Source organism: Gallus gallus, chromosome 1 (assembly GCF_016699485.2).
Source record: "Gallus gallus isolate bGalGal1 chromosome 1, bGalGal1.mat.broiler.GRCg7b, whole genome shotgun sequence".
Lineage (NCBI taxonomy): Eukaryota > Metazoa > Chordata > Aves > Galliformes > Phasianidae > Gallus > Gallus gallus.
The window spans coordinates 115,345,334-115,363,792 of NC_052532.1; the positions used below are offsets into that span (position 1 = coordinate 115,345,334).

Consider the following 18,459-nt stretch of genomic DNA (forward strand, 5'->3'; position numbering starts at 1 on the left):
AATGATATGCATCAAGATTGTAGGCGTACTTTTTTCAAGACATGAAAATGAAAGAGGTCATACAGATCATATTTTGCTGACCTTTTTATGAATCAAATTTAAAAAAATTCTCATATCTTCCTTTTGTAATACAGTGCTTTGAATAAGGGAACAATGTAATCACTCAGAACACCACTCAGATCTTGGTGACTTACATAGGTACCTTCTCTAAAAAAAGTAGGATTAGAGTGTGCCACAAATCAAGCATTTAATGCAATCACTCAAATGCAGAGATGTTTACTATCTTCCTCATCCTCTCTGGTGTACACTCTATTGCCATTGCTGCTTATCAGTATTGGTTACCCAGACAGTATGGAGATTTGCTACATAGGATTATTCTTAAGGAAGAAGCTTTTAAACTGTACAGGGCAGGGATATGTTTTTACAAATTCGTTAGAGACTGTTAATTCTATTATTATGAATAAAAATAATTCTAAAATAATTAATAATGATAATAATAACAAACAACAAAATCACCAACAGAATAAAACAACAAAAAACTGCACTGCTTTACTTATTTTGATCATATTCCAGCTGATTCCAGTAAAATTCCTAGCGTATCTCACTGAGTAGTGACAACATCATTCATAACTCTTATTTTTAAGCATAAAATTGGTGCAGATTGTAACGAAAATGATTGTATGTTTCTTGCTGCTGAAATGTTAGATGTGTTATCTGAGATTTCCAAACCATTTAACCATTTGGCCATCAAAAAGCAGGCTGTTATCTCTTCTGGCATTAATCTACTTGCAACTGCTACTTAGGAGCACAGTTTCAAAAGGGCAGCAAATGTGCACAGTGTATTATAATTATGTCCTTTTCAGGAATAAGTAATGCAGAAAGGATTCTTGAACCTAAGTCTTGTGTCCTTATGTCTATAAAAAATCCTTTTTAAAAAAAATGTTGCTATAAAGTGTGTTTTCTAATCTATTGCATGAGGTGCTGGAGACTTTTAAAGTGGTGATAAAATGCAAAATCATACGTATGCGTAGTACGAGGGGAACTTTCAGTGTAAATTCAATCAAGAATGAAATGTTACTACACTGCAAACACCTCCTGGGCTTGTGCAGAGGTAATGGAGCATGGGAAATAGATAAAGTGACAGCCAAGAGAGGAAGAAGATATGTGACTTTCCTCACAGCTTTGTTTAATAAAACTCTCAACATACATTGTGCATATAATATATTGTTTTGTCTTGATCCACATCAGCTGAGTTTTTACTCCATGCATTTTGCAGACTGTAATTTGGTGATAATGGCTCCTTTGTACAGTTCAGGAGTGATGAAGAAGAATAACAAGTCAGTTAATAAGAGAATGTGCATGTCTTGTCTGCTACGAAGCTCTTCATTTGCCTTGGTCAGGAAGGAAGTCATATTCTGCTTCTAAGAGAGGACACAAAAGGTGTAGTATTTAATATTTAGGGAGTACAAACAAGAAAGGGCTGGGTTTAAAGCAGCTTCTGTAAGAGCTGAGTACAGGCTTACCTATTTTTTTTCTGCTTTTCCACTATTCTTACAAGTTTATTACTATTTTCAAACATGGTTTAAGACATCTGTAATTCCTAAGTTTGCTTTATGCGTTACTGAATGGGTTCAGTCACTTTGATCTCTGTTGTCTTCCAAGCCATCCTGGCTGAGTGAGGAGATTTCTGTTGTGCTGTCTGAGAAGGACTGCAGTTGTAACACGATTTGAGAAGTTCGAGAGTGGTCTCTGTTTCCCTCTTGCTCCAGTTGGGAGCAGTCTGTTCAAGCTCAGAGAATTTGTGCCCTTTTACTCCATAGAGTGAGATGCAGTTGGATTTTCAGCTGAACCACTTGTGTTGCCTCAACCTTGTCAACTTCTTTAAACTTTTTTATTTCAGTGGAAAATTGTGATTACTAAATAATTGGAACATTATGGAGACATGGAAGACATTTTAATACGTATCATATTTATTAATCATTCTTATTTTTGATTTAAATAAAAAAAGTCAAGTATTCAGAGGGGCTTCTTATGAGCAGCTAGAAAAAATATAGATTAACAACATAAATCATACATTATGCCAACATAGCAATGTACCAAGCTCTTTTCCTGTTTACTACCAAAAGAGGATCTATTTATAACACTACAGATTTCCCTGTAATATAGAAAAAGAATGAAATATATTACACAGGATTTGGCATGGATTTGAATGTTACTTTTAAAAATATTACCAGTTTCCCACTGCTGTGTCTGCTGGAGGCCATTCAGTGTTTTAAGTTGCAGAACTGATATGTTACATACTTACAAGAAGTAAAAAAATAAGTAGGTTTTTTAAAGGGATCAGAATTATGTCTCACCGAAGTTGAGGCATGAGAAGTGTCTCACCAGATCAAACCAGTGTTCATCCTTGCCTAGCCAAGTGTGTCTGGTGGTATGTTAAGCCAGGCCACGCCACACAGGGAGAGTGCTCCAGCCTTCCTGCTTGTTGCGGTGTTCCCTTGCAACCCCATGTCCCCCACCTTTAGCATCCATTGTTGTCAGATTAAGAATGTCAGAAGACACATTATTACCTATTCCTTGTAGCATTATCTGTTTATCTAGCTATTGTCCAAGTTATCTAACCCCTTTCTGAACCTGATGGTTTTTTTAACCTTCCCAGTCCCTGTGGTGGCAAACCCCAGATAGTTACTACCTGCTATGAAAATAAATCTTGCCTTTCATCTGTTCTAAACCAATTTCAATTGCAAGAATGGAATGCGGGCCTATCTTTTCTTATTTGTCTTTCAACCAATTAGTTTAGAGAACCTTTCTTGTTATGTAATGTTGCCAAGTTTCTTAAAACTTTTTTTAGACACTTTCTCATTTTTTTCCGGATATTTACATGTCCTATATGAGCCAAATCATCCGTGTCTACATGCTTGTTTGACTTCTTCAAATAAACCTTTAGGACTTCCTTTAACAACAAGCTATTTCAGCTCTTTCAAGACATACGATAGGAGTTGTTAATTTCATTGTTCAGAGTGGTTTTTACCAACTTTTCCCAGCTGAGGAACACAGACAAGCATGAAGGCCTATAGTTATCAGTTTTGGTATCACATTGCTAGAGTAGAGTGATTGAATCCTTTCGTTTCGGTCACTTCCTGACATTGCTATGTCTCTGATCTCTCTCTTCAGTTACTCCTGATCGCAGACTCATCATATTCTTTAGCTGGAATATCAATGCTAGATTAGTTATTGGAATTAGCTGTGATTACATAATTAATCTGAAATACTTTCTGATACATAACAGCACTCACTATATGCTCATGCACTATTCAGCCCCATGAGGAACCTGTTATGCCAGTTAAAGCAAGCTCTGTAAATCTTAGATAAGAAATTGAGGCCAGTGGTTTTCAGTAGAAGAAAAAACAGAGAAGAGGAAGTGTTACACAGCTATTTTGTGCTGTCATTCCAATAAAAATATCATACTGTGAGAAACTTCAGTGACAAAGAGGGACCGATTTTCAATAGCAGTAACCTAACTCAGGGGAAGTTATGGTTTGCAAAACTGCAAGTAATCATTTAGTAAGTGGTATTTTTCTAATGTAGTCAGTCAGTCTTCAGGCACTGTTTCTCATTCTCCCCTTTTTATTTTTCTCTGTTGTTGTCAAGTAATTAAAAGTTGAAAATGTGTTAGCTATAGAAAATGCAACTGATTATATTTTTATGCAAAATAACATATGAAGTTCTGTGCACAATGTTGCTACGGGTTATCGTAGGGCTCTGTGGTTATTCTGTTTTGTGTAGGTTTTTTTTTTTTTTTTTCTCATGAAGAAATGATAGATGTAATAAATAGATCTTGAAGGAGATTTGGAAGGCTGTGCAGTCCAGATTTTTGCCTCAGGCAGGATCAACTAGACTTAAATCATTTCTGACCAATTTCTGTCTAACCTGCTCTTTAAGTCAGGACTTCTTCTGTAACTTAGCAGAAATTTTATTGCATCACTTTGCAATCTTTGCAGTTCAAAAGATGTTTTTCTCCAACCTTAATATCTCCTGCTGCAATTTAGGCTAATTATGTCACCATGATAGAAATTGAGAACAGCTTATTCTCTTTCTCACAGTAATAGCCTTATATACTTGAAGTTTGATACGAGTTTAGTTCAATCTTCCCAAGACAAGCAAATCCTGTGTTGTTTTTTGTTTGTTTGTTTTTTCTAATTTCTTTCCTCATTTTTAGACTTTGGACCATCTGTCCAGTCATTTGCAACCCATTCCTATGCTCATCCAGTTTATTCAGCTAGTTATTTGAATGCTTTGCATTTATTGAATTGAATTCTCAGGTTTTTTGAGTACTCATTGAATTGTTCTTGTCTTCTCAAGTGTCTGCAGCTGTTTGGTTTAGTATCATTGAGGATGTACTAAATCTACCTTCAATTTCATCAGCCAAGCAAGTAGTGAAACTAGTGACTAATTTCAGACTTAGGACAAATCTGTATGTAACCTCACTTAGTATTGCCTTTTCATATAGTACTTCATTTAAGTTATGCTTTTCAACAAGTTTCCATTAGAATTTCCCTTTAAATAAAAAAAATTCCTAGCTTGCTTGTGTTGATGTCACATGGGCAGTTTCAGAAGCCTTGCTAAGGATATCAGACATTACTTTGTCACCACTGGTGAATCTTACAGCTATGATGAGAGGAAATTCAGTGATTTGTCTGGTACCTCTTTTTTTTTTTTTTTTTTTTTTTTTCTCCTTTACTCACAAATTGCTTGAGAGATAATATGGTCTATATGTTCTAGAACAGAACTCAGAGTAATTCATCAAAAATTTCCTGTCTAATTCTAAAGAACCAGCTTTCCTTCTTTCAAAGTGAACTATACTCATCCATTTCAGGTTCTCAAAGGTAACCACGAACGACTATTAGAATGCTCAAGCAAGTTTCAAGTATTACAACTAAAATTCATGAATTGTCACATAATAATACATACTCTTCTGGGTAAGAATTGTGTCCTGTCTTTAGCAAAATTAACATTGGTCTGTTTTCTTTCACACACAGACCATGGGCCTTGAAGTTGTTAGTGTAGGTGATATCTACTATCTATCACTTACAAACAGTAGGTGATAGTAGAGATAGCTATTTAGGCTCTCTGTGATGGGTCTTTTTCCTATCAGAATATTGTCTACTGATGCACATTACCTACATTTATATGTCAGTGTATGTATACATAAATACCTTTCAGATACATATTTTTATATATATATGTGTATACATTTGTCTGATGGAATATGTAGTGAGGAATAACAAAATATCAGCATGTAGCTAGAAGGGTTGGTGACATCAATTTCTAAGCAATAATTAAGCAGTGACATAGAATTTGAAATATCGAACACGGAAAATATCCTTCCAATATCAATAGTCGGAAATAAGTTTAAAATTAAATCATGAAGGACTGTTAGTGCTCTATCCTTAGACTACTCCATGAAGCTGATCCACAAGTGTTGTGCCTTAAAAAAAGAAAAAAAGCTTTGAGTCTGACCTCTTTCTCTCTCAGGTGCCCACGTACATACACAGATGCTAGTAGTACTGCAATATTGTGGAGGTGTCTTGATTACAGATAGGCTCCTTGCAACTGTTTTAAATGAGATAAAGCTGGGGAGCAGATGCAGGATTGGTTAAGTGGTTCTGCATTCAGTCAGTTGAGACTCATCAGGTCTCATTAACTGAGGCTGCTCCTGAAAGGCACCATACTGCTGAGCTGGCCCCAGAAATTAGCTAGCTGTGTTCACACAGTGCTCTGCGTGCATTAGTTAAGTCTATCTGACCTAAGCTTGTTCTTTACTGAAGCAACTTCAGTGTCTCTACCCCTTGCGGTATTTAATCCAGAATTTAGGTTAAATCATCCGTAGGTAATTGATAATTGACTGCCTTTCCAGAGTGCACAGCTCAAGTATCAGTTATTTGCTCTCTTGCATATCACTGCTTTTCCTATGCCTCCATCCCTCCCACTCATACCCTCTCTTGCTGTTCACACTCATTCCTATTCCCTAGCTACCTCTCACCCATGACTTCTGTGCTTCCTGCCCCAGGTGTTTGGACCCACAAAGCAGTGTTCCCAAGTTGTCAGCTTCAGGCTGAGCTGCCTTTGTGCGCTTGTGCTGACCCTGAAGCATGCAGCCTCCCTGGATGAGTGCAGGAACAACTGGCTAGGTTAGGATGGAGGGGAGAGGGACAGGGACTGCAGCTCCCCTTTTCACTGGGCTTGTGTCCAGCCTGCAGTGATACACCAGGCTCTGGGCAACTTCAGTTGGCCATGGAGTTAATACAGGTGTGGCAGGAGATGGTTTTGTTGTTCAGTGTGAGTAATGAATATGATCATGCTTTCAGGCTTTTTCAGGTTTAAGTAATTGTTAGTTTGTAGATAGAGCTGCAGTTTGGAGGTAGTGCAATAAACATACGATCAGCCAGAAATGCCACGCAATTGTATGAATGTATAGAAATCTCTCCTGATGTACCTCTTATGTGACTTCAGTTGTTTATGACAGGGAATTGTCCTCCCAAGGAGGAACCTGGATGATCTGATTTCCATATGCTATGTCTCATACTGTGAAAGATGGTTTGAAATGTTTTTCTTTGATCTACAGTGATGGTAGAAAACAGCCGACCATCTTTTCTCAAGGGAACTACCTTGGCATACATAGTGAATCAGTTCTGAGCATTTGTTATCTCTTAATGCCTGCACATCTGCACCAGTGAAAGAAGTCTAAAACTTAACAAACTGGGTAAAATCATTTCAGATTTTGAAACTACTTTTGTTTTTTTGTGTGTGTTTTGTTGTTGTTGTTGTTTTGAGAAACACGAGGTCGTATTCAAAGAAGTTAAAACAGCCTCATTTAGATCTACCCCTGAAAAGGAATAGGAAAGATGAAATATCAACAATTGTTCTACTGCCACGTACCTGTTTAAAAATAAATAAATAATTACACATCTTCTCTATTACCACAGTGTTCATAATGTTCTATGTGACTGTTACTGGTGTTGCTCTTCTCTGGCATTCTTACTCAATATTGCACAAATTTCAAAACTATGTATATGTGAGTTTGAGTACGTCTATATTAATGGCTGTCATACTCCATTCTTTGTCTACCCATGTTCAGTAAAGTATTTTGTGCTTTCCTTGGCAACTTGCTGCTGTTTTTCTGTTAGAGCAGGGACGGCTTTTCTTTTATCTTCTAAACTTAGCAGCACAAGACACGGACTGAAAGCAAGAGGAGTGTCATGGCAGTAAGCTGGCATAGCAGCCCTGGTACTGCTGCACAGATGAGAAAGGATCAACCACTGATGCCTATGTAGTGTTCACTAGCCTTTCTAAGAAAGTGACTGACAGACTATTTGGACAAGCTGAGGCATAGCGCTCAAACTTGTCAGTGCTTCAGAGTTCTGTTTTGCTTTGTTTTTAACAAGAATATATTATACTGTCATAGATAAGTAAACTGATGTTGCTTTTAGCTGGTTCTTCAGGACTAAGTGGTAATGGCATCTGTTCTGCTTTGTGTAATATTTCTCTTTTATTTCTTAGCACAGATGTCTATTCCAGTTTTTTATGGTCCTTTAGCCATGTTTTTAGAGGGTCCTTCAGGTCTCTTGGAGAATGGCTACAGGATACACCTTTGCATTTTTCGGTATTTGGAATGAAGCTATTTAAAAGTATGCTCTGTAGGGATAAAGTAGAAACAACAGAAACAGTAGCTTCCTAAACTTTGTTTTTCTGTGTTAATATTTCCTAGCTGATGAAAGAGTTGCTTGCCTTCACTTGTAGTTCTCAATATATATATATATATTTTTTCTGGAAGAAGCCACTGAAAGAAGGGCGTTTTCATAAGTGTAAGTGATATTTTTTAAGTGAGTAGAAGGATTAAGGTCAAGAAGTTGAACAAGAAAGATTTGCCAAGATAGATATATTTTTCAGCAGCATAGATTGTAAAATTCCTCCCAGTTTTGCGGGCTGGTATTTGCAGAAAGCCAGTGACCTCAGTCTGGAGTCCTTCCAGGATTTAGCTCTTGAAGAACTGCTTGTCACAATCTAGCAGCGCTCTTATTTCCATAGGGAGATACAAATCATTAATTTTTAAAAATGTAACACATTTGGAAGCTCTTGTTTCCACCTCCCAATATGGCCTTTCAGTTGAACTGACTTTGTTATGGTAACAGAAGAGAGAGAGAGGAGACAAGGGTCCAGATGCATCTTCACAGTCTCCTAGTTAATTTGGGTTTGCCACCCCTGGAGAATTGACTGCATCAATCCTTAGTTTATCCTTTATATGGTATGACATTTTCTTGCACTTTGCTAGTTTACTGAGTAAAAAGTGAAAATATCACAGATCAGACAAGGGCAAATATTCAAAAACGTTAAACTTGAAAATAATTATCCCATAAGTTTATATATATCACTGTGTTGTGCTTCATGACAAATCATGCATCAGTGCTAGTAAGATGGAAAAAAAAAGTCTTACTGGTGTGAACAAAGTTAAAACTCAGTGTAAAACTCAAAATCAAGTTGGAGTAACTGTTGAAGATGAACATTTTGTGTTAATGAATTGTTAGCTGTCAGTGCTACAAGCCCTTGGGTTTAGGAGAGGAGATCAGTGAATTCAAAAGAATTACCTCTCCTGTTGAAAAACACTATAAAAAAAGGATGATGCACCTTCATCCTATCTTCAGTTATTTTTTCAGCCATGACTGACACTGTTACAGAACGGAATTTAGTGAACCCCTGAATGTGATCAGAATTTGTAATGCAAAGCAATATATGACAGTCTATCATATAGCTAAGCCTCCCTTTTGTAGTACAAGCGAGAACAAGCATAGGAGAATAGTCTAGATCAAAATTGTAGGCAAGCCTATGTCTATCTGGAACTATGAAAGTACTTTGTACAATTTTCATATTTAACAAAACATAGCAAGAGTATGTTTTGTAAGAGTAAATAAAGATACCTAAGAGTAAATAAAAATACCATGGAAAAGAGAGTTTTCATTCTTTTGTCTCACTAGAAAGTTGACTGTGAACCAAGCTTTCTCCAAAGCAAGAGAGACAAACAGAACAATCACAAGTACAGAAAATTTTGTGTATGGAAAGATGGCAGTATTTCATAATGTATTTACGAATATAATATAGAGAAAGGTGTTTTCATTTTGACTTTTAATGACATTTATTTTAAACTTTTTTTCATTTTGGCAAGGAATATTTATTATGTCTATAAGTGGGCTGTAATTGTATCCCAACAAATCCCCCTTCTCTTTTTCTGTCAGATTGAAATGCACAAACTCCTTTCCCCTCAGGCCTCAGTTACTCTTCAGTCACAGAATAGAAACTGAGAAAGGCTACTAATTTTGAGAATTGTTTTTCTCGGCCTCCTTCTTAATTATTGAAAAGGCCTATTTAAAAATAAGTATGTATATCTATATCTGCTTGTATATACACATGCATATACATAAATATACGTATAAGGAAGTTATTAGTTCCTACCTTTGCGCTAGAATTGTCTTTCCACTTGCCAAGTGATTCTTTGTTTTCTATTTATATCAGATATATTCTTGAGACTGTCATTCAGATAGTAAAACCATACCCTCAGAAAAAGAAAAATGCTGACTTTTCTTTCACTAAAGTAGAACTGCGTGGCTCCTTTGCAAGCTACTAATCAATGTCTGCACCTTCTGCCTCCAGCAGCGCTTACAAAGGAAATATATTAACTGTTCATAGCATGAGTTCCCGTTGTCTGAACAAGGAATGGCTCCAGTTATGTGCTTGAGTTTATGTTCAAACATCATTGCTCGCAGTAAGAAATTGGTGAAATATGTTTAAGTTGCATTATAACTGTGTGAGAGAAGGGGAAACAAGTAGGACTGATGGTGATCTGAAGAAGCAGCACATTGAAAGGGAATTACTGGAAATGCAGGAGGAAGATCTGCTGCCTTTTTGTCTTGCTTTGTACATTTACTAGTGGCTAAGGCAGTGAGTCACCTGCTTTCAGTGTCTTCCTTGTCCTATACTATTTAGAAACATTCCTTACACCGGGCTATTATGATTGGTGTTAGTCTATGCCTCTTCTGTTGACTTGGCAGCACTGCTTGGAAAAGACACACATGACCTGAGACAATACAGAGCTGATCAAAGGAGTGCTTTTGCAGTCTTGCTAGTCATGCAATGACTAGGCATCTTTCCACACAGCCTACCCGTGGCTGAGTTTCCTTCTGGACCATTTCCTCTTCACCTGCTTTTTGCGCTACAAAATAACTTGGGGGACCCAACTCAGCCACAGCTGCTGCTTCAGTTGCATGTAGCAATAAAGTGTGCAAGGCTTAAATCTGTTTCTCAACCCACCCCTCATCCTTTTATATCGAAGTGCAAATTATACATTCTGAGTGCTAAATGAGTTTTTTTCAAAAGACCAGGGTCTCTGTGAAACCACGGAGGTAGGTTGGTGTTAATAATTCAGTAATTCCTGCTGGCAACAGAGAACTTTAGACCTCCCCTTTAAAATAAATTATAAAAGTAAGACTTTCCCAGTCCAAACTTTTAATAACCCATTTTTCTCTATGCCACTGTTTCTTCTTCAATTCCTCAATCTTAAAATCTTCTTGTATTTGCAATATCCACATTATATACATTGCCTTACTTCCTGCACTGTTAAAGAAATCAGAATTATGTTTCTACTTTTACCTTCTGTGTTATTGTTAGACTTAACTGTCTACATAGCTACTGAACAAAAAAAGAGCAAATAAGAGCTAGAAGTAAAAAGTAAAATAAACTATCCTTAAACAAAAATTTGAAAACAAACAAGAAGACTGAGAGAATCATAGCTCTGCATTTGAAATCCTTCTGAATAAGTGAGAAAAGTTTAGACATCAAAACTGGGCTTTTTATTTTGTCCGGTTCTTATCTTTTGAAGTGATAATGAGATATGAATGAAGATAAGGATCTAAGTTACTTGATCTGGCTTAAGGTTATTCCTTAGTTTCTTATCAGATGTTGGTAAATAAGAACTGCTCAACACCTGCTGCTCCCATCTCCCTCCTTTCAGGCGCTACTGAGTTCACAGTAAAAAACAATTGATGTAACAGCTTTGTTTTTTTGTTTTTCAGAAGCAAACCCAAACAAACTAGATGAAATCATCTTTCTTACCTTACTCTTGAAAGAATATCTGCTATCATAAGGCACCAAAGGAAAACCTATTTGGCAAATGATGCTGTGCTGATGTATTTGTTTTCAGTAATTTGCTATTACTGAAAAAAATTTCAAGTAAAAGTAGTCAAAGATTTCCAGAGGCTCTAACAGAAATGTAGGAATTAATTCTGTATTTCCTGAGAGCAGAATATTGATTCAGACTAATCTTTTCCCTGTAAAATTGGATAATCAGAAGAGCATCTTTAGTCAAGCTCTTAGCTTTTCTTTCCCACAAAAAATGTAGTTGCTGTTTTCTTAGATTATATATATATATATATATATATATATATTTATATATAAAAAGGGTAAATATACTTGCAGGTGTTGCCTATGTTCATAATGTAATGTCTGTTCAGGACTGTTTTATGCCAGGTAAGCATACTTTCCTTTAAAATGTGTGACAAAATTAAGAACAATTTACTTTGATTTTGAAGTGCATTGACAAGTACAGTTATCACTGGATGAGTCTCAGATAAAAATAATTGGTACTGTCACCATAATCCAAAAACCAAACCCCAGTAAATCTAAAATGAAAGCTGCAGCTTTGAGAAACAGAACAGCTGTTTTCCTTTTACTTCATAATATATATTTGTAAGCACGGTCAGAATATCCTTACTCTGAAAATGATTAGCTATATGGGAGAAATAAAACGGCCAGTTTTGCAGATAACGTTCTGAAAGTGGCTGTGCTGAGAGACTTCTGTTCTGCTGACTAATATAGAAGCTCTTTACTTCCTAAAACTGGTCCCATCAATAAAGTTATTCCATGCGATTGCATGCAAGGACATCAGATATCCTGGAATAGTTTTGCCTAATTATTTGCATAATCAAGTAACAGATAAACTCACATTCTTTTACACAATGTTCATACTGTATTGCAAACAGAAGTAGTGTCAAAAAGCCACATTGTGTGGGGGAAAAGACTGTAATTTCATATACATTTCAATTCTACTCAGATTTACTCCTCGAGCTGTCATCCTTTTTCAGTTATGAATTTTTATACTTGATTTATTACCATGTTTTTTTTTAGTTGGAGGGATCTCATAGCTAAATATCTGAATGTTTAAGTGTTGTCCCACTTGTTACGTGTTTATCTTTATTCCTTCTTTATTCATACTTTCAATTCATTTTTGGCTTTAGTCTAGCATTCTTGCATCTTATGAAATTGCAGTTTCTTTTGACCAAAGTGGAAAAATTTGCATCCTTTCTGTAGTTAAAACTCATTTTTTCAGGGATAACAGCATAAAGAGGAGTTACTGGCTAGCTTGGGAAAATCATACAGTTTTGAGTGCCACAAATCACACAGACAAGCTTTGCAAATATTTTGGAAAGTTTTATCCCTTTTTAGATACTGTTTTTCTCCTGAAAAGGAATAGGTTCAGAATGTCCAAGTTCAGAAATGGAAGGGTTCACTTGTCTCATTGAGCTCCTTTGATTACCTCCTTCATCTTGAATTAGTATAAACTAACCTTCTCTCAGTTTTCTCTTTTTTTTTTACTTTTTTTTTTTTTTCTAATTTGCCAACAGAGTAAATGGATGGTGTTAATGCTTCAAATGCTTGTGAAATGTCTACAGAATTATTATCCACATCATTATTGAAAGTTAGCCTTTCAGTTAGACTAAACTTGACAGCTGGGTAGTTGCCTTCAGCATACAGTCAATGGTAGATCTCTCTATAAGATGTCTGGTGCATTGCATCCTCAGGTCTCAGCAGCCTATTTTCATAGTCTGAAAATCTTTTCAGCTAAAAGCTGAACTTTTGTTTGTTTCCATCTTTTTATTTCTGAGACTAGGGCACATCCTGCTTTGCTAGACCTGCTTTGAGCCATATTACTGTTATTTTGCAACTTATGTCTATGCCTCCTTTTTCTCAAGTTGAGACCCATTATGGAGGTCTGTGAAAATGGAAAAAAGAAAAAAAAATATGAAAATCTCAATGGGCCATGGACCCTGAGATTATTCCTGTACTTGAACACCACTTCTGAACTTGGCCCATGCTGAATGTACTTTTCCTTGCTGACTACCCCATTTGTTGATGCAATATGGTTGATTTTCACAGGTGGTGAAAATGAGTTAAAGAGAGGGTGAGAATTCTCCCATCTCCAGTCATCACTGTGGTCTACCATTGTTGCTCAAAGTGTGGAGATTTAATTACTCTTCTCTCTGTTAGGTTTGATTACTGAATGTAAAAAGCATGTTGCATTTTTTGCTGTCAGAACTTTGTGGTACGAACAAGAATTCTTAAGTTGTAGAAGTTGTTCTCAGATATTTATAATGCTACCAACATAATTTCTTGATTAACTGTCACAAAAAGCATACAAAAAGTTCCACGACACTTTTCATGTCTCTAGTGAGACACCTGATACTCTGTCACTTGTGGCTTTCCACAGCATCACTAATAGTGTTGATATATTCACAAAGCCAGTGGTAAGGGCTGTATAGGCTGTTTTTGAGTGGGCCTTAAGTGGGCATAAAAATAAACACTCACGGAAAACTTAAGCTACAAAAATTACTCAGGCCATAGTGCCCCATCTGTTAATGTTTTGATTTCATGACAGGTACCAATCAGCTAGCAATGCTGGTGAATAGTAAGTCTAGCTCTTCATATTTTCTTTAAATTATACATGCTTTGGAGAGGAAACACAAACCAGCTAATAGCCAAAACAAAAGTTGTCTTAACAAGAAAACTCCACTGCATGTAAGTACTTCAATTATTTCATAATTTTATTTTTAATTGTAGAGAGTACATAAATCTTCACTTTCTCTCCTATTTCCTTACTGCTTAGTGACAAGAAAGGAAATTCAAATTGTGCTTGGGTGGAATAACTTAACAAAGCCAATTTTATTATGCAGATGAATTGTAGGTGTAGCATATCTACATTTCTGAAATTGTTAGCAAGCCTTTTTTTCCAAAGATTTCTCTCTTTCTAGGTGTGTATATAACACATTATATTTAGAGAATGAATCAACTTTAAGAAACTCAGTTGTTTTTGGTGAAAGCTGTCACAGCTATACAGTTTGGTCAGGAAGTAATTGCTTCAATTTCTGTTTAAACTTAAGATTTAGATTCTAAGATTTTTTAAAAGATGAGCAAACCATTTCCACAATGACTGTTTCGTGGAATTTTGCTTTTCCTAAAAATAGCATCAGGAGTTTGGAGGACTGAATAGGGTTTTAAGAAAAATGCATTTTTCTTCTTCCATTCCTGTATTAATTGTTCAACACTGGAATTATGTTAGTGGTTTACTAGTTCATCTCATTAAGCATGGATGATAGTGATTATAATCAAAGCATCCCAAATACTTGAGAAGTTTTAGTCTTTGGTTATGTCTTGTTTATGACAAAATGGTGCTTCTAGCATACTCTTAATTGAGAGGATCTGCCTAAATATCTTTTTTGACCAAACAAAATCTTTTTACTTACACAATAGTCGCTTTCTTAAGTCAGAAAAAAAAAAAAAAAAAAGAAGAAAGAGTGGATAGATATCCACTTTATTTACTGTTTTATTTTATATTCTATGCATTATAAAGCTGGAGAATATTTAAATTCTGAATCTCAAGTCATGCAGTTCTACCTAGAATTTGTCACATGTCCCTTCTTTCAGTTTTTCAGTTTATTTTTAGCATTTTTTTCAGTTGCTGATTTAAGCAATTTAATCTATTTCTTAACCTCCATTTTATGTAAAGAAATCATAAAAGTTAGAAACCTGAAATTTAGGTTTTTCTTTTGAGCAGCTGCTGTCCACAAATGTGGAAAGATTGTTGAAAATGAATAGCATCACTTTCTGACAAACTGTAGACAGGTTTGATGACTGAATCTCATCTTTCCATTACTGTGCTGTCTCCAAGCACTGTTATGCTGGCATTCATAGATGTATGGAGGAAAAAGAAAAATTCTTTGAAGTTTAACAATGTATTTTTAAAACTAAATGATCCATCACCATTATTTATCTACTTCTGTTCATTTGCATTTATTGTTTAACATGAAATTATTGATTAAAATATGGTCTATAATATTTAGCATTGTTCATTTGTGTATATTTTCAGAACATCAGGTAAATGAGAGTAAAGAGACATTATATGTACATGAACAGAGGTGTTTCTGTTCATGTACATATATAAGAAAAAATACTTGTGTTGATGACTCCCTAAGTGTTTGTACTAGAGCTTTTGGTGACCTGATGAGAACTGGATAGATTTTTGTTTGACTTATTTTGAATTGTCTTTCATAGTAGCTTAATTTTTTGTATAATCCATTCTTTAAATACATCAGAAGAGTTGTTTTAATATGCTAACATTTATTATCAGAGGCATCTGGTCTTTTACAAGTGGAGTGCGTCCACCAGGGTGCTACTGTTAATGGATTTTTCCTCCTGTAGCTGTTGTAACAACTAACAATTTCCACTAGCTTTGAGATGAGGATCTAGTTTTACAGCATCAAATATTTGGTTGAGTTTCTGAAAGGTTTTATGAGTGTCTTCGTACAGGTATTGCTGCTTGATTTTTTTGCGGTTTTTGTTTCAGAATATCCCATCTAATCCTTCACAGTTGTTCCAGTTTTTCCCCTGAACTGAACTCAAGTTTAGTGATCTTCTATTGTGTGTTCATCAAAGAACAGCAGACACTTTCTTCTGTGCTGCAAGCATAGACTGGTTGGAGACTCAGGCGGGATCAGATAAATCATTATATTCAGTATATGAAATATGAAAAATAGGGAACTTTAGGGAACAATTTGGGAATCACTGTTGATGTAAGACCACAGAATAATGTAATTTTCTGGCCCTCTCCTAAACAGTTTCTAGGTAGAAGAAGGAGAGAAAAAGGGAAATATTACTTTGTAGGCCATGTAATTATCTGAGAATGTTGTACTTATTTTAATGTTCCTTCTGCACAGTCCATTCTGGTAATGTGTATAATGCAGATGTTTTTAGGCTGCAATGGGACTGCTGCTGCTATTGTAAAATTCATGTCACTCATTAATTTGTCTTCTTTGAAAATGAAGTTTTGAAGGCACGTAGTAGATATCTAGAAGTAGTAACTGCATCAGTAGATTTTATTTCTTTTTATTGAATGCTTTCACTAGGGAGTGACTTCTAATGAGAAGTTTATTCTATCCTTAATTTTGCAAGCTGCTGCATTAACTGAGTGTTTCTGTATGTAATCCAATCAGTACAGAAGAGAAAATACCACCCAAACTTTTGGGTATGAGCTTAGAAACCAGAACTCAGAAACCAGATCTTCAGTGAACGTCTGTTACAGAAGTTAAAGGCAAGAATTTCATAGGATATAACTAGTTGTGTATCTTGAAAATGACCTTTTTTTCTGAAGAGCTTTAAACTGAACAAAATGAAATTATGTGGAGCTTCTAGCTTGCTTTTGATGATACATGTTGTGCCTACTAGAAGTGATATTCCTATGTTCTTTTCTATAATCCCATTGAACAAAATATCATACTAGGCCTTTACCCGTCACCTTGAACTCGGTGAAATTATATAACCCTAATTTCATTTGGGAGACCAAATTTAAGGTCAGACTGCAGGTCTTTCTCATGCACTGCAATCAGTGAATTAGAGCTTTAAAAATAAAATATGATTATTTGAAATAAAAGCATCTTAAGCAAACAAAACAAGACAATAAAACAGTCCAAACAAATGTCTGCAAACAGATGAATGTATTTACAGACTATCTAACCACTCTGTGCATAAGGACTCTGGGAAATAAAATTCCTTCACTGAGCTTTGTTGTGAGCTTCATATTTGATATACCATACCTGCCATACTCTTGTGTTCTGGTGGCCCAAAATTATAGGCAGAAACATCATCTTGTCATAATTCGATAATATTTTGCTGTTTCCAACTCCTAATTCTGAGAAGGCTAATGAACATCCTTTCTGGAAGCCATGTGACAGGGACTTCAAGTTGCTACATTTAGTCAATGTCTTTTAAGTATATGATTCTTATCTGGGAAGCCATTCTACTGATTCCTGGTTTGCTGTTCCCTATTCTTTCAGTGAAAGTTAAACTTCACGTGTATAAATAATGTGTGCCTTCTTATTTTTTATTGTATCTTGAAGTGTTGCATTTCAGTACTCCTTACATCCTAAAGATCGTGATTCATTATTCTGAAGCCCACCTTTTTCCCTTTGAGTAGCTCTAGATCCACTTCTCCTGTTTTAGTCAGGTTGCCTAGGCTTTGTGTATCTTTTTGACTAATAGAAATTACTGTGATTTGTAATTACTTTTCTATTAGGTAGGTTTAAATACAGAAAAATCAACACTAACAGTCTTGTGTTGGCTTTAAACCAACAGATAGTAATTCAGTAATCTTAAAATATTAAGAAGCAAACTGTATTAATTAGATTTCATGAGTTGTTAGAGAAATCCTGCTTAATCTGCTAATAATATAAACCCTTCTATCTTTTTGAGGAAAAAAAAAAAAGAAAAAAGAAAAAAAACACTGTCTAAGAGAGTATTATTCTTTCCGTGTGTTTGTAGAGGAAAAGGTTTATGGTCATGCTCGCATAATTGGATGGCTTTAAAATTAAGAATGATTGCCATTTTATACTTCGTTTTATAGGTTTCATTTGTAATGATTATTACAAGATAGATCTGATTTTACATACTTATATATATGTTTGTTATGTATATACTTACAGAAAAATTAATGACAATATTTTTAAGACCTAGGCCAAATTCTTCATTTAATTTAAATAGTAGAGAACGATTCTGCTGTATGTCAAACTGGCACAGAAAAAAAATCACTAAACATGGTCTTCTCAACAGCTCTACATGCTTTTTTCTTTGTTTATTTTTATATTTCTTTGCAACTAGGCAATACTACAAGATCTGGAGCAAAGACGTCCCCAGCTGGATGAACTAATAACTGCAGCACAAAATCTCAAAAACAAGACGAGCAATCAAGAGGCCAGAACAATAATTACTGACCGCAGTAAGTGATGTTTCTGCTATCATATGTTGTTTCAGGACGTATGAAATATATTGTAGCACTTTATATGCATAGTATTTTGTAGGCGTTATATGTTTGATCTTAAAAATAAAGTTCCATTAAGAAACAGTTCTTAGAGAGATTTTTCCAGACTGTGAGTAGGGCAAATGCATGTGAAAGTCACTGATGATGAATTTTAAAACTTTCACCTAAAATTTTATATTGATTATCTTCATAGTTGAAACATGTTGCAGAAAATATAGAATGTGATCACCATGGGTAAATAAATACATTTATTCTTAAAAGAAGAC

General features: G+C 35.4%; 1 protein-coding gene across 30 annotated transcripts in view; it reads left to right on the forward strand.

Annotated features, from left to right (window-relative positions):
- DMD (dystrophin) overlaps positions 1-18,459 on the forward strand; it is a 1,163,614-nt gene that overhangs the window by 851,636 nt on the left and 293,519 nt on the right. For all 30 annotated transcript variants that reach the window (XR_006934806.1, XR_006934864.1, XR_006934881.1 and 27 more), the window contains one exon: positions 18,034-18,151. Coding sequence is in view for 27 of the 30 variants with exons in the window: in XM_046919009.1 (XP_046774965.1) it covers positions 18,034-18,151 (118 nt within the window). In the remaining 3 variants the exon portion in view is untranslated. The remainder of the gene's footprint in view (positions 1-18,033; positions 18,152-18,459) is intronic.